Source organism: Electrona antarctica (assembly GCF_951216825.1).
Source record: "Electrona antarctica genome assembly, chromosome: 10".
NCBI classification, from domain to species: domain Eukaryota; kingdom Metazoa; phylum Chordata; class Actinopteri; order Myctophiformes; family Myctophidae; genus Electrona; species Electrona antarctica.
The window spans coordinates 35847583-35863615 of NC_136791.1; the positions used below are offsets into that span (position 1 = coordinate 35847583).

The window sequence follows — 16033 nt, forward strand, 5'->3', positions numbered from 1 at the left end:
TCTTAACTGTTCCCAAAATGGAGCCATTTCTCCTTTTGTAAAATGACTCCGTGTAGGCCTACTTTTTCATAGTCAAACATAAAACAGCACACAAATATGCAGCCAAAAAATGTTCAACCACAGTTGCCCGAATCTCATTAGACCGTTCTCCTTCTTCTTTCTCCTCTTCCTCTTCCTCTCCATCCTCCTCGTCCTTGTCCTCCTCTCACTCTTACCCCTCTCTTTCTCTGGTTGTCGATCTCTTCAAGGTTCTCCATTGTTCACCAAACAAAACAGATTGATGCTTTGAGATTTTATGTGAGAAGTGTGTGCAACAGCTGAACATTGTGTGTAGTGTTTGGACAACAAGGTAATGTGTAATTGACATCAGAAAGTCAGAGTCTAATGCAGATAAGGGAGTGTGATGTAGTGCAAATTGTGTCGAGCGATTAGGTACATGAAGTGAAGGTTGTGCAAATTGTGTCAAGTTTTTGATTTTTGTGTGTTAACAATCGTGAAAAACTGTAATGGCTTAAGACACAAAACTCTTGTCCATCAAAGTTAGTGAGAATCAACACATTGCCACATATGTTTCATTCACGAGCAGGGGCGAAAACATGACTTCTGAGGCGGCTTCTGACCTCCTCCTTGAAGCCAATTATAATAATAGGGGACAGCACGGTCACCCCTCCTTGTCCTCCTGCTGTGTACTGTTGGCACACAGTTGTACAGACAGGCAGGGCTGTAAACAGTAGCATTTGGACGTCATGCTGTTGACACTACTGGTTTGAACTGGTCCAAAAGGGATGGGTTGGTGCACGCCTGTACTGCATGCCAAGCTACACACAATATACAGTTATATACCAGTAAGACGCCCTGAGGGCGAGAAGCAAGGACGAGGTCGCGTACACACATCGGTCTGGGTGACGGCAGATGGCAGACTGCTGGGCGAGCGCTGGCGCTTTAGCATGGGGGTCAGATCAACATATGGAATGAATTCTGTACTGGCCATATATGGAGTCTTGGGTGTACAGGGTTTGATGAGGTCAGATCAACATATGGAATGTCAGAACAGGAAGGACGGGTAGGGAAGGATCAACATATGGAATGTCAGAACAGGTCAGCTCCATATATAGAGATCTAAGGGTTTGAGGTCAGATGTAGATTTGCTGGCCGCGTCCATATATGCAGATCTAGGTGATGATCCAGTCTTCTCCATGTATGGTTATCCAGTAGAGGGTTTGATGATGTCAGATTGACATATGGAGCGTGTCACGAGGCGTGAAAAATGAGAACTGTCAATTACAGCAACTACTGGCCAATCACAGCAGGTCTCCCTAGAAAAGCGGTGGTATCTACCAGCACGCAGCCATGGGATTTTCATTTCAAAATATGCCTAATATATTTTTGCAGAATATAATTTATGTGTATTTATGTGTTTTGACAAATACATAGTGTGTGGGGGGAGACTAACACTTTCTCTATTAAAGCTAAACAAGGTGAAAGTAAACTACAGCTGTATTTGCCAGGAGTTTTACAACGCTGTATCTTATTAATTTACTTGCTTGTTTTAAAAGCAACAGCTGGCAGAGATCTGCGCTCTGAGTGCACCTATAGTTAATTTATGTATGGTGGACTGTTGTGGCTTGTTATGAAATTGCAATGAAAAAGGTTTAGTCCCATGAGTAGTGAGTACATGACTCAAGTACTCCTTTAGCTTTGACAGGAAATCCTTATAGCTTTGTGTCAGTGGGCTTTGAGGAGGCTGATGTAATAATGAAAACCATGTACCGACTATGCATCTTTATCTTTACTATTCCACTCCCACGCCTTAATGATCTGGGGGTATTCTGAAAGCCCTGCATGGATGTGAACACACCAGCAAAGGCCTGTACACAGCAATATGAGAATACATTAAAATTTCAGAAACAGATTTGTATATGTCTGCATTCTGATGTGACGATGAATACACAAACCAAACCTTACATTAAGAATCTTCAAAGATGTCGTGGTCAATTTTAGTGTGCAATACTCTTATTTGTTGCATTCTTTTGTGCAACATTTGTGCAACAGGCTAGGCCTATATGTGTATGTATATGATGTATGTGTATGTACAGTATATGTGTATGTGTTATATGACTGTGCATTAATTACATCTGCATTCCAGTCTGAATATGCAGTTGTGTGTGTGTGTGTGTGTGTGTGTGTGTGTGTGTGTGTGTGTGTGTGTGTGTGTGTGTGTGTGTGTGTGTGTGTGTGTGTGTGTGTGTGTGTGTGTCTGTACAGTTGATATGGAGACAGAGGCGCAGGTTGTCCCAGTGCATTGGGGTTGCCGCTAAGAACGTAATGGAAAAAATCACTCAAGATTTACATGAAACACAGGAAATGCCCTCAATTGAGCCTGATTGCTTGTGCTTGTGTGTGTGTGTGTGTGTGTGTGTGTGTGTGTGTGTGTGTGTGTGTGTGTGTGTGTGTGTGTGTGTGTGTGTGTGTGTGTGTGTGTGTGTGTGCGTGCGTGCGTGCGTGCGTGCGTGCGTGCGTGCGTGCGTGCGTGCGTGCGTGCGTGCGTGCGTGCGTGCGTGCGTGCGTGCGTGTACAAAGGCTAGTCCTGAGCGTTGACTGTGGCGTTGACTGTATAGTTCCTGTTTATTGACAGTTTGTTGAGTGAAAAGCTTTCCTGCATAAACCATTGTACACCAGACAGTGTCCAATGATCACTATCTATTTAGTGGTGAAGAAAAATACCCACACAATGCTTGTTGAAGACAAGGTTTTTGTCCAAACCATCTATGTTACTGTAAGCTAATATGTCACCTTTGATTCCTTCTGTGTTTCAGTTAAGCAAAATTACACAAGAGGGTGTGCTTTACTGTCATTAATGGCACGCCTGCCCTGCGTTGCTGCAGGTTGCTGCCTCTGAAGTATAACTCAACACATAATAGGCGAGTTCCGTAAGCAGCACAGAAGTCGCTAAAAACATAATTTTGAATGACAGATGTAGCCACTATGACCAAAAATGGCCCTGGAAAATCGCTAGCCTAGCAACCCTCTCCCGGAGAGCAGCGAGACTCAGCACAGCTGATTTTTATGTTTTGATTAGGTGTTCCATCATGCTCGTTTGAAGCATGGCTAGGCTATTTCAACTACAATACTACTCTAGGACTAGCAAAAGTGATCTGGTAGTTGTTGCAAAATGCTAACAGACCAGAGGAATTCCCAATAGTCTTGGCTACCCAGTTAGCTTTGCTGGCAATTGTGAGGAAATACTCAACTTTGTCGTGTCATTGTTCCGATGGAGCATTATTCTGACTGATTGCATTGACTAATCCTAACCGCACGCAAAGCCACGTAGTCAGAGTAATGGGATGTTGAAATGTTGGGCAGTCCCCACTTTGTCAAAGTCGGCCAAATGTCAAATTTTCCCTGGCACTCAGGTACTCGTTCCTTGCCCTACACACGGCAATCACAGTACACCGAAATATTTTGTTGTGCCAGACACAGCTTCTAGTGGTAAACAACAGAAATTACAAGGTAAACAAAGACGACTAAAGCTACTTTGTTGCACGCCAGTGTCACGCACTGAAAATAGCATATTTTACAAACTCACCATGTTTTGGCTCATTGTGAGCTTGTAGATCTGTTATTTTTGGCACGTGACACGATGCGCAACCTCCTACCATAGGAGGGAGAGTGGGAGACACACAGTGGGAAAGATGGAAGGGAGACAGTGTCTGACACAGGAGATGTCCCAAGCAGTATTTGATCCTAGGGCCCTAGGCCTGACATGTGTAGTGCTTTTGGCATTATACAACAATACTTTTTGGTGGCATCATTACTCAAGCCGGTTGAAACGCTTCCCCGCCTTCATATTGAAACAAAACAAAAATAAATGTGTGCAATATATTACCCATTAAAATATAATGTTGTTATTCCATTATTGCACACCTGCAACCCATTGCAAATTAAATATTGTTGCGGCTCAGTGTCATATAATAAAATGATTAGTGTCATCAGCTATGAAAATTACAAACAAATCATCTTCTGTTTATTAGCCTCAGGTGTGCTATTCAAAAGCAATGCAGTAGGGATAAGCTGAAGGCATTGCTGTCTGAGATGAGGGGTTTTAGTGAAGGAGTACCACTCGCTCCTCCAAAAACACTTCTCAATGTGCACTATAGCAGGGGTTTTAGTGAAGGAGTACCACTCGCTCCTCCAAAAACACTTCTCAATGTGCACTATAGCAGGGGTTTTCAACTGATTTTGACCCGGGGACCACCATCCTGACTAAGCAACCTGGGCACCACCATCGGGTGGGTCCATCATACAGTAGACCCACCTGATAGACGTAATCTTCAAAAGCCATGCAAGTTTTAAATACGATATTTTATTAAAAAATATATATGATTTTCTGGTGCATGGCCAGGGATCACCTGCAATGCCACTGGTTCCCAAGTCCCTTCACAATTACAATGCATCCACATAAAAATATCTCTCAATTTCTCAATTTCATAAAGAAAAACAGGAATGTGGGCTTATGCAGTCATACAATTATAATTTACAATTTAGGCATTTAGCAGACGCTCTTAATCCAGAGCGACTTACATTAAGCAAGAACAAAAAGCATGGGAATACATCACATATGTAAAATGCATTTATCGCGAAACATGGGTAAGCTAAGAACGTGACTAGGACATATCTATATAATGACACTATACATATAAACTATAACTAGAACATATCTTTATAATGACACTATACATATAAACTATACATATATGCTATACTATGGTGTACATATATACTATGAAGTGCTATGACTACATACAATGCACTTATTGTGCTACATGACATGCTATAAGTCTGTTTCAAATGCTATATAAGTCTAAGAAGTGCTGTCTAAGGGGGGTAGGGTAAGTGCTATGGGCCATGATGGAGTCTGAAAAGGTGGGTTTTCAGACTACGGCAGAAGATCGGGAGTGATGCTGCAGTTCTGATTGCAACGGGAAGTGCATTCCACAGTTTTGGGGCCAGAAGAGAGAAGAGTTTGGGACGTGTGGAGCGTTGTCCCGGCGTTTTTAGTGAGGGTACTTCCAGCTTCCCTGCGTTGGCTGATCTGAGTGCGCGGTTCCTCAGAAACCCCAAATGATTTCATAACATGTCTGTGTGCATACTTTGGACTAGAGCCCTGTTTTCTTAGTCCCACTCCTGCTGGATTTCTGACTATTCCTGACCGCACCCACAATGGTTTCCTTTGTTACTGGCCATAGTTAATTTCTGAAAGACCACTCATGTTCCTATTCAAAATTGTATTCCTTCATAAGCCCCGCATTACAAACAGAAACACAGAATGACAGAGACAGAGTGAGCAAGAGAAGAGTGACAGACAGACAGACAGACAGACAGACAGACAGACAGACAGACAGACAGACAGACAGACAGACAGACAGACAGACAGACAGAGGGCTTGGATGCCTTGCATGGTTTCCGCCGTCATCGGTGTATGAATGTGTGTGTGAATGGGTGAATGTAATGTAATACACAATCTATGTAAAGCTCCTTGGATATGCTATATAAATGCACCATTTACATCTGACCTCAAACCTCAAACCCTGAGAACTCCATATATGGATTGGATATATGTCAGAACGTCTTCCTCTTCGATGTCTCCGTTTTGACTGATACCTGTCCATTTAAACTCTACACGGGCCTGCCCCAAAGTCATTAGTGCAGCCGCGCCCGGCAGCATTAGATCTCCATATATGGAGCTGACCTGTTCTGACATTCCATATGTTGATCTGACCTCATCAAACCCTGTATACTCAAGACACGCTCCATATATGGCCAGTGCAGAATTCATTCCATATGTTGATCTGACCCCCCATGCCAAAGCGCCAGCACTCGCCCAGCAGTCTGCTGTCACCCAGGCGGATGCGTGCACGCGAACTCAGGCATCTTACATGCTGGGCAAGACCTATGCTGTAGACGGTGTCAATTTGTTTGGACGGAAGTTGCAGGATTTTGGGCGGAAGTACCGCTCAAGGAAATGACTTTGACTCTTTACAAATCTGTTTACATCTCCGTGAATGAAACAAGTGTTGTGATTGGTTGACAAAATAGCGTATCCAGGGGAAATACATCTGACGGATGTTCCGTCCCGACACTTCCGCCGATACCGTCTCTGTCTTTTGTGACCAGGGACCGAGTAAGCCTGGGACTGAAGCTAGGCATCTTACTGGTTTCTTTGTGTGAAGTCTTTGCCATTGGGCAGTGCTTTTATTAATTAACGGTATCTCACTGTTTCTATCTGTAACTTTCTTTCGCTGCAAAGGCCTTGGTGATGCTACAGTACATGAAGTTATCATGTTCTCACACTGCATTTAACACAGCTCATTGCGAATCAGAGGTTGGAGGGACAGAAAGAGAGACAGAGATTACAATAACCATATCAGTGAGCTATCTAGAGGGAACAGCAAGACAGCAACAACAAACAGGAATTAGAAGTCCTCCTTAAGGCAGGTGAGACAGACAGAAAATGACGTGACTGCAGGGACAGAGAGAGAGAGAGAGAGAGAGAGAGAGAGAGGAAACAGCGTGATATGAAAGGGCTTCAACATTAGCCTTGAACAGATCAGGATCTCCGTTGTTTTGATCAGATTGCGGTAATCCCTTTAAATTTAAGCCTTTGGTCCCTGTTGTTGCAGCCATGATGCCACGTTGACTGGCCAATACTGCGTTACGCACCAGACCTGTCACAGCAAAGTGCAGTCGGACACACACGCACGCACACACACACGCGCACGCACGCACGCACACACACACGCGCACGCACGCACGCACGCACACACACACACGCGCACGCACGCACGCACGCACGCACACACGCACGCACGCACGCACGCACGCGATCAATCCTCTCACTCGCTGGCTTGTTGGGGGGGTGATGTTTTTGAAAACACCTCAGGCTGAATGGGAGAGTGGAAGAGATGTTGACATTTTTGCAGCAGTCAACCATCAAGCCCCAAGCGGCAGTGTTCATGGCCTGCCGTGTCATCTCTCAACACCACCACTCTTATCTCTTTGACTGTTCTTTTACCCCTCTCTCTCTCTCTCTCTCTCTCTCTCTCTCTCTCTCTCTCTCTCTCTCTCTCTCTCTCTCTCTCTCTCTCTCTCTCTCTCTCTCTCTCTCTCTCTCTCTCTCTCTCTCTCTCTCTCTCTCTCTCTCTCTCTCTCTCTCTCTCTCTCTCTCCCCCTCCCCCTCTTTCTCTCTCCCCCCCTCTCTCTCTTGCCCCATCATGGAAAGATTCCCACTGTCACGCTCCCACTTTCTTTTAGTATTCCTCTGAGTAGAACGTTCACTCTCGCTACACTTTTAACCCGAACCTTCTACCCCCCCCCCCCCCCCCCCCCCCACCATACACTCCCATTTCAACTTCATTCCCCCATCCTGCCCTCTTGTTTCTCTCCATCTGACCCCCCACACTTCTGTGGTGTGTGGGAGACAAACGCCAAACATGTGTCTTGAATCCGTAGATAACCGAATTAACCGAATTAACAAAATCTTATAATAAGACCTGTGACTTTCCAGAAAAAAGCGGTGTGATTGGGATTCCCATTGATTTTCCCTGTGCCCTGATTTTCCCTGTGACTTGTTCTAGCGATTAGATGTCCTTGTGCGGACATAATTCAACAAGTCATCCACCCCCCTCTCTCCACAGAGACCTGAAGCTGGATAACATCTTGTTGGATGCAGAGGGCCACTGTAAGCTAGCAGACTTTGGCATGTGCAAGGAGGGGATCTTAAATGGAGTCACCACCACCACCTTCTGTGGCACACCGGACTATATCGCGCCGGAGGTAACACCTCTCTCTCTCTCTCTCTCTCTCTATGTCTGAAATGGATGAAAATGAAACGTATAGGTCTGAAGTGGTTAATGTATATGTTTTCAAATCGATGTAGTAAAAGTAGTAATAACTAATATTACAATGTATTCACGTGTGTACTGTGTGTGTACTGTGTGTGTGTGTGTGTGTGTGTGTGTGTGTGTGTGTGTGTGTGTGTGTGTGTGTGTGTGTGTGTGTGTGTGTGTGTGTGTGTGTGTGTGTGTGTGTGTGTGTGTGTGCGCGTGCGCGTGTGTGTGTGTGTGTGTGTGCGCGTTAGATCCTACAGGAACTGGACTACGGCCCGTCTGTGGACTGGTGGGCCCTGGGTGTGTTGATGTACGAGATGATGGCTGGACAGCCTCCGTTTGAGGCGGACAACGAGGACGACCTGTTTGAATCCATCCTTCACGACGATGTCTTATACCCAGTCTGGCTCAGCAAGGAGGCTGTGTCTATCCTCAAAGCGGTCAGTACAAGAGGCTGTGTCTATCCTCAAAGCGGTCAGTACAAGAGGCTGTGTCTATCCTCAAAGCGGTCAGTACAAGAGGCTGTGTCTATCCTCAAAGCGGTCAGTACAAGATGCTGTGTCTATCCTCAAAGCGGTCAGTACAAGAGGCTGTGTCTATCATCAAAGCGGTCAGTACAAGGAGGCTGTGTCTATCCTCAAAGCGGTCAGTACAAGATGCTGTGTCTATCCTCAAAGCGGTCAGTACAAGAGGCTGTGTCTATCATCAAAGCGGTCAGTACAAGAGGCTGTGTCTATCCTCAAAGCGGTCAGTACAAGAGGCTGTGTCTATCCTCAAAGCGGTCAGTACAAGAGGCTGTGTCTATCCTAAAAGGGGTCAGTACAAGGAGGCTGTGTCTATCCTCAAAGCTGTCAGTACAAGGAGGCTGTGTCTATCCTAAAAGGGATCAGTACAAGGAGGCTGTGTCTATCCTCAAAGCTGTCAGTACAAGGAGGCTGTGTCTATCCTAAAAGCGGTCAGTACAAGGAGGCTGTGTCTATCCTAAAAGCGGTCAGTACGAGGCTGCATGTGTGTTCATTCATTCCTAATTCTTTATTAGGATCCCCATTAGCTTTCACAAAGTGGTCGCTATAGTCTTCCTGGGGCCCACATTGACGTGTACAGATGTAACCAAATGGGTTGGGATTTTCTGTCTTGTCGCAGGGACTGACGCAGGGACATCAACGGTCCCATTTTTTAGAGTCTTTTGATATGACCTCCCAATCTCAAGGCAGACACAAGGCTAACCACAAGGCCCGTGATTGTTCAGCTTTCATGTACACCCCTACAATATAGAGCGTATTACATTCTTTGTCCTTTTTTTTGTCAATTTTATTTAGAGTAGCCAATCATGTTTCACCCCCCTCTTCTGCCCAATTTAGTCATTACGCCAATGAATTCCTCCCCATGCACGTATACTGTGTTGTCACTGTCACATACTGACTCACCTACCAGTTAGGAACCCCCACCGGGAGGACGTATAGGGTCCTCGTCCTACTCCTCCCGCCCAACACTCCCTACAGGTGCCGCCCCAGCCTGTTGGAGTAAATGCTTTGAAAAATATCATGCTACATTGGAGCCTAGATGCTTGGACCTTTTATGACATATTTTACCCAGGTCAAATAAAGGCTGGGTATGTGAAAAATAACTATATACTATATAAACTCATTTACACTATCTATAGTATATGTATTTCATGTTCTCGACTTATAGAATACAGGCTAACTGCTCCGTTGTCCATGTCGATCCATGAAGTAAGCATGCGCGCGCGCGTGCGTGCGTGCGTGCGTGCGTGCGTGCGTGCGTGCGTGCGTGCGTGCGTGCGTGCGTGCGTGTGTTTGTGTGTGTGTGTGTGTGTGTGTGTGCGCGCGCGCTTGTGTGTGTGTTCGCACGTGCATGCGTGTGTTACAGTACATCAGACAAGGCATTTGTTTGTTCATTCTTATTTTTCCACTGCAAGCTGTTGCGTTTATTTTGGCCTCTGTGTGAGTTTGCCGCCGGCAAAGCCTTGTGGGAAAGTGTGTGTGTTTAACTTGGAGCAGCCTATGCCTTGGACTCTGACCAGTCACATGATGGTAGATGATAGCGGTGATTGGCTCTCTGTCTATTCTATTCTACTATCCCAAAAAATAATACAAATTTCATGAGCCTCAAAGATATAAAATTGAAAAGAAAATACAGTATGAAATTATCCTAATCTAAGGTTACGGCCTGATGTATACTTCTTTCCGTGCCAGTGTTGTTGTGCCTTGAAAACATCAGGGTGCCCTTACCCCTTATGCTTAAACTTTAGATTTTTTACTATTTTGAAAATATTTTTTAAATAATGAAAATAACATTGTGAGCTTGTAGATTGGCTATTTGAACAGTTTTGAAATGTTTTTCAAAATAGTAAAACGTGGCAAAAAGGTTTCAAAATAGTAAAACGTGGCAAAAAGGTTTAGGCATAAGGGGTAAGGCGGCGTGCAAGATATAGGGCCGTAAATCTACAAACTTGTGACATGTTGTGAGTTTGTAGATCGGTAGATCGGCTATTTTTGGTTTGCGACACGATGTGCAACCAATAATTAATCAGTTGTGTGTGTGTGTGTGTGTGTGTGTGTGTGTGTGTGTGTGTGTGTGTGTGTGTGTGTGTGTGTGTGTGTGTGTGTGTGTGTGTGTGTGTGTGTGTGTGTGTGTGTGTGTGTGACTGTGTGTGTGTGTGTGTGTGTGTCTCTCTCTCGTTCTCCTTAGTTTATGACTAAGAGCCCTAACAAGCGTCTGGGCTGTGTGGTAACTCAGGGTTTGGAGGAGGCCATCAAGCTCCATCCATTCTTTAAAGAGATTGACTGGGACCTGCTGGAGCAGAGGAAGACCAGACCGCCATTCAAACCACGCATTGTGAGTTATTACCTCCGTGCACGCACGCACGCACGCACGCACGCACGCACGCACGCACGCACGCACGCACGCACGCACACTCATGGTACACATACATAATATATGAATGAAAAATAATTGCCTTTGGATGGCTGCCGAGGCCGTAATGTACTGAACACATTTCATGTAACACTGAAGAATGCTCCATAAAATGACAAGATATGCTTTGTAGACCCAGAATTACATCCATTAAGGATCATTGTGTTTTGTTTTGTTTTGTTTTTGTTGTTTGCAAATGCACAGTTATTTGTGCTAAATGTTTTGTAAATGGGATGACATCTCTCCTCTCTCCTTTTCTTTCCTCTATTCTCCCAGAAAACCAAAAGGGATGTGAATAATTTTGACCAGGATTTTACTCGTGAGGACCCTGTGTTGACACCGGTGGACAATACCATCATTAAACAAATTAACCAGGACGAATTCAAGGGCTTCTCCTACTTTGGAGAGGAGACTGTGGCATAGAAGTACACTTATGAACACACACACACACACACACATACACACACACACACACACAGGCACACGTGTGTGTGTGTATATAGAAACATACACATGTTGACACATGTGTCCCCCCACCCCCCCGTGCCGTTTTTCTTATTATTATTATTTTCTCCAGCGCACAGAGCCAAGAACAATCACCCTTTCATTGAGTCACAACTCGCTCAGATCTCTGCTGTATGATCTACGGAATTGGAGCTTTCATTTGGTATAGATCGTGCGTGTAGGCCATCTCTACGAAACGGTATCAAGTCGAAAATGAAATGTCGGTAAATCGGATTAAACCCCATTTGCTGCGCTGTGATGAAACTGAACGAGCAAATAGAATCACGTACAATGGCTGGCACAAGTCAAATAACTTCTTTGACTAGACAAGTATAAACACAATGGACACAAGGAAGTGACAGGTCACAGCAGGCACTCACTTCTGCTGATTAATAGGAAAATGACGAAGAGATGCAATAGGAGAATAAGGAGAGATGAGGCAGCCTGACTCCGTGGACATCTCCATTGTAGGCACGCGGCGCACGGCGCTCTACCAAACTAATTTGGCATACGGCTTACGGGTGCTTTTAAACTCCACTATCACCTTCCCAAATGTGTGTGTGTGACCAAAATAGCAATTTAGGGGAAAGCGTGTCAACACGCCCATGACCACATCTCTATAGGCGCAAATACCGGTGTCGGCAAAATAGATAGCAGGTGACGCTGCACCAAAATACCATTTAGGGACAGAGCAAGCTCCTATACTCGTAATTTTCGGGCAGAGGCTGACTTGCTGGCCGCGTCGCGGGTAACGGCGGCGAGGAGCCCAAGATGTGCTTATTCCGTGCACCCCTCCAACACAGGAGATATACCAGGCCATTTATATACCCTCATCGTCCTCCTCATTTGAACATTTCATAAATTGTGATGGAAATTGAGGTCAAATAACTGTCATGAGAGCCCTTAGTTTGTCATCGGAGGTCTGTTCCAATCCAGAACCACCTCTGATCTGCTCCAGAACTGCAGACCCAGACAAACTTGTGTGTGAAGGGATGGACTGCTCTTTGTCACCACCACAGACTCAACCATTGGACAATAGAAGGAAGAGAAAATATTAAGCTTTCAACTTGTGTGTAGAAAACGTTGGGAGGAGAAGGTCATGGGCTGTGCGTGTGTGTGTGTGTGTTTGTGTGTGTGGGTGTGTGGGTGTGTGTGTGTGGGTGTGTGTGTGTGGGTGTGTGCGTGTGCGTGCCTGCGCTCGCGAGGGTGTGCGTGCGTGAATCTGTGCGTACATGCAGGGTGTTGAGTGTATGTGCAGGCATGCATGTGTGTGTGTGAACAATTCAATTATGCATGTTTGTGTGATTCAGCACACCTTTGGAACAAGCAAAATTGTTTCTGTACAACCTGTTTGTCTTTTTTCATTGTTTAAGAATGTTTTTCTTCCCAAACCACATATGTGAATGCAAAGATATCACTGAACCTATGATTGTATAAAGTAAGAGTAAAAGTAAGATCTTGAAAAATATATATGTGTTTGAAAGTTTAAATACAGTATTGAAAGAGATGTGTGAAAGAAACTAGGTAGCAAGATTTTTTCCCAGTTTTTCATTATCACTTGTGAGAAACATGGTATTTTGTTATAATAATGGCCTGTAATTGTATCACTTTTAATTGAAACCAAGCTACTTGAAAACTACTGTACCCATAGCTAGCAACTAAAACAGGCTACTTGTACCCATAGATCTGCATAATTACATTACTAACAACTAATTAACTGCAGTACGTGGCATGAAAATTAACAGGCTTTAAATGGATGACCTGCGATGTTCAGTTTCCATCTAAGTATTATCAAGTGAATTGTGACGTGTCACATCAAGAAACACACATGTCAGTAACATTTCATTAGTATCGCAATTAAGGTTTTTGCACTCTCCGTGGAAACAATTTTGGTCACTAAAGAAATGATGCTGGAAAAATGTTGGTCAAATAAATAATGATCGCTGCGATGTTTCCACTATATCTCACCAAATTACAGACTTTTTTGTTTTCTGACATGGCAACATTCTTCTGTATGTATGGGTAACCTATTTATTCGCTTCAGCCACCTCAAAATTCGCATGCTATTTCAATATCTCTAAAGTCTGCTTAAAATTGGCTTAACCATCAGATGGAAATATAGCAGCTAACAGTTTTTCTTGGTCCTGGACACAAGCTCTGTAAATGTTCTTTGTTGTGACATGTACATTTTTTCTTGAAATGCCTTTTGTAACTGTGTGATCAGTTACTCTCTATCTGACCTATGGTCACTATAGCCTCAGTGTTCACGAGATCCAAATTTTAAATGAATGTCATGCATTTTAACCAAGTGGAATGTTTCAGTCCGTAAACTAATGTGTGTTTACATTGAATGTATCTGGTCTATGGTGTGTGTGTGTGTGTGTGTGTGTGTGCGCGTGCGTGCGTGCGTGCGTGCGTGCGTGCGTGCGTGCGTGCGTGAAACCTTCACAGGATATTCCATAAGAAGTTCCCTCTCAATATTTTGTTTGTAGGCCTACTTTCAAGTATTTTCTTTATTTAAATTATTTTGGTTGTCAGTGTTATGTTGGGGTTCTTTCTGGGTGATCCTCTTGCTGTGTCAGAAATCGCAGATGTTCTGCGGCATACAGTTGGAGGCCATCGATATTGTCCTTTTCTTTTTGCTGAGGTTTGCGTGATCTGCGCAAAAGGACAGTTAAACCATTTTGGGCGGGAACCCCTTTTGGTGTTTTAAACATTATGTTATAATTTAGCTATTGAAAAATAGCAGATCTACAAGCTCATAGCGCGCCACCGAGTGGCGCGCTACGAGCTTGTAGGTCTGCTATTTTTGAAAAATCGTGACAATATTTATTTCAGAAAACTGGAGGATTTAGAAGGATTTTTTTTTAATTTTGAGGTCAGGCCTAAATGGGTCAAATGATAAGGGACAATATCGGTGGCACCCAACTGTATCTTGTCCACTCCTCTCTGTACAGGCCGCATCTTGTAAATACAATCATCCTGCCAAGTCTATTTAGAGGAAACAGCAGAGGTGTTTCCCCTGATTTATATTTAGTATCATGCATGAAAATAGACAATCTACAAGCTTACAACCTATCACAGCACAGCCCCTTGTGAGATGGTAAATCTGCTCTTTCTGGTGCGAGACACCTTACAGTATGTAACTAGTATGAATGAGGCTTTACACCCGGGTGCATGGTCAGAAATATGATATACCTTATCGAATAGATTTTTTTTAAGATAAAATAAATGTCCATGTGCAATAGATTATTTAATTTCTTTGTCTTTTGTTGTTGTGTTGTTTTATGTTTTTTTTTCTTCCACTAATTGCATCCCCATATTCTATCATTTGCTATTGACCTTGTAGCTCATTTTAGTTAGTCTTTCTTTTCCTTTTCCTACTTATTTTTTCGCTTTTCAAGCGCAAGTGTGACAGCTGTTCGCAAATTACGTGGTTTTCCACGTCAGCACTGTTGAGTGCTATCTTTAATCCCTACTCACACATTCATATACACAGGTACAATAATCTGCCAGAGGTCAAGTCATGTCAAAGTGGCAATTATCTCACACAACAGGTTTCCTCTGCACCACTTCCAATTCATCTAGAAAAACTCAGTAAAACGTTTAGAGAACTCAATTTAGCTACTTTTACTTGCAACTATAACATATTAGCAGCATATGAGGCAGTAAGCATGTATACACAGATCAATGTCATGTACTGTAGGTGCAGAGAAACTCTGTTTGTGGAATAGCTAATTATAAAATGTAGTAGTTGTGGGTGCATAGATTTCCCAGTTGCACAACTACAAAGCACTGAGCTAGTTGTTATCCTCATTGTAACCTTACATGCAAATAGTTCAATACAGTATATGACGGAGGCATTGCTAGAGGCGAAAATAGCGACTAGTTGTCATAGTAGCAGTAGCAGTGGTAGTAGTTTAGTTGTGGTAGCTAGTGGTACACAACAAAAGCAACATCTTGCTTAACACAAATGACCCTCTACACATGGAAGCACACATGCCACAAACACACACACACACACACACACACACACACACACACACACACATACACGCGCGCACATTTTAGTCAATCAATTAACCCGCAAGGCATAGTTTCAGTTTGGAGAGTCATGTGACTGTTGAAGTGATGTGAATGCCTATAGTTCAGACCAAAGATTTGTACTTCCTCGTACGACGGTGTCGCTTACTCAAAACACAGCAAGATTAGCTTGTAGATCTGTCTGAATTACTCTAAAAGCTCAGAATCAACTGGTGCAACCACTGCACGCCTGTTCTGCTGTATTCTGTTCTCCTCTCCTCACTCAGTGACTCGCTTTATAATCAAACTGATTATGATCTGAAAAGTCTTTATGCTGTCTCAAAGTGCACCCAAACCTCTTTTCACTCACAGCCCCTTTACTTTGACTTCTTTGAATGTTTAAGAGAGACAGAGAGAGAGAGAGAGACAGAGAGAGAGAGAGACAGAGAGAGAGAGAGAGAGAGAGAGAACAAACATTGAGAGAAAATATAGTAAGCCTCTTTCAATCGGTTGTCAGGTCATGAAGTGAGTCAAACTGACATGAGGTCCCATTCAATTAAAGAATTGTACAGTACAGTAGTTACTGTATGTATAGAGAAATTTATTTGCAGTTCCTGTACCTGTGAAGATTTATATGTATATTTTGTCACTTGATCTATGTATTCTTTTTCCTTGAAATCATT

General features: G+C 43.7%; 1 protein-coding gene across 1 annotated transcript in view; it reads left to right on the forward strand.

The window, feature by feature from the left end:
* Window positions 1-11262, forward strand: part of LOC306931282 (protein kinase C epsilon type-like) — a gene marked incomplete at its 5' end in the record, with an annotated part of 95544 nt that extends 84282 nt beyond the window's left edge. The window contains 4 exons of the mRNA XM_079512586.1: window positions 7695-7833; window positions 8138-8326; window positions 10599-10745; window positions 11100-11262. Of these exons, the coding sequence (XP_079368712.1) occupies window positions 7695-7833; window positions 8138-8326; window positions 10599-10745; window positions 11100-11246 (622 nt within the window). The 3' untranslated portion in view covers window positions 11247-11262. The remainder of the gene's footprint in view (window positions 1-7694; window positions 7834-8137; window positions 8327-10598; window positions 10746-11099) is intronic.
* Between the last annotated feature and the right edge of the window lie 4771 nt (window positions 11263-16033).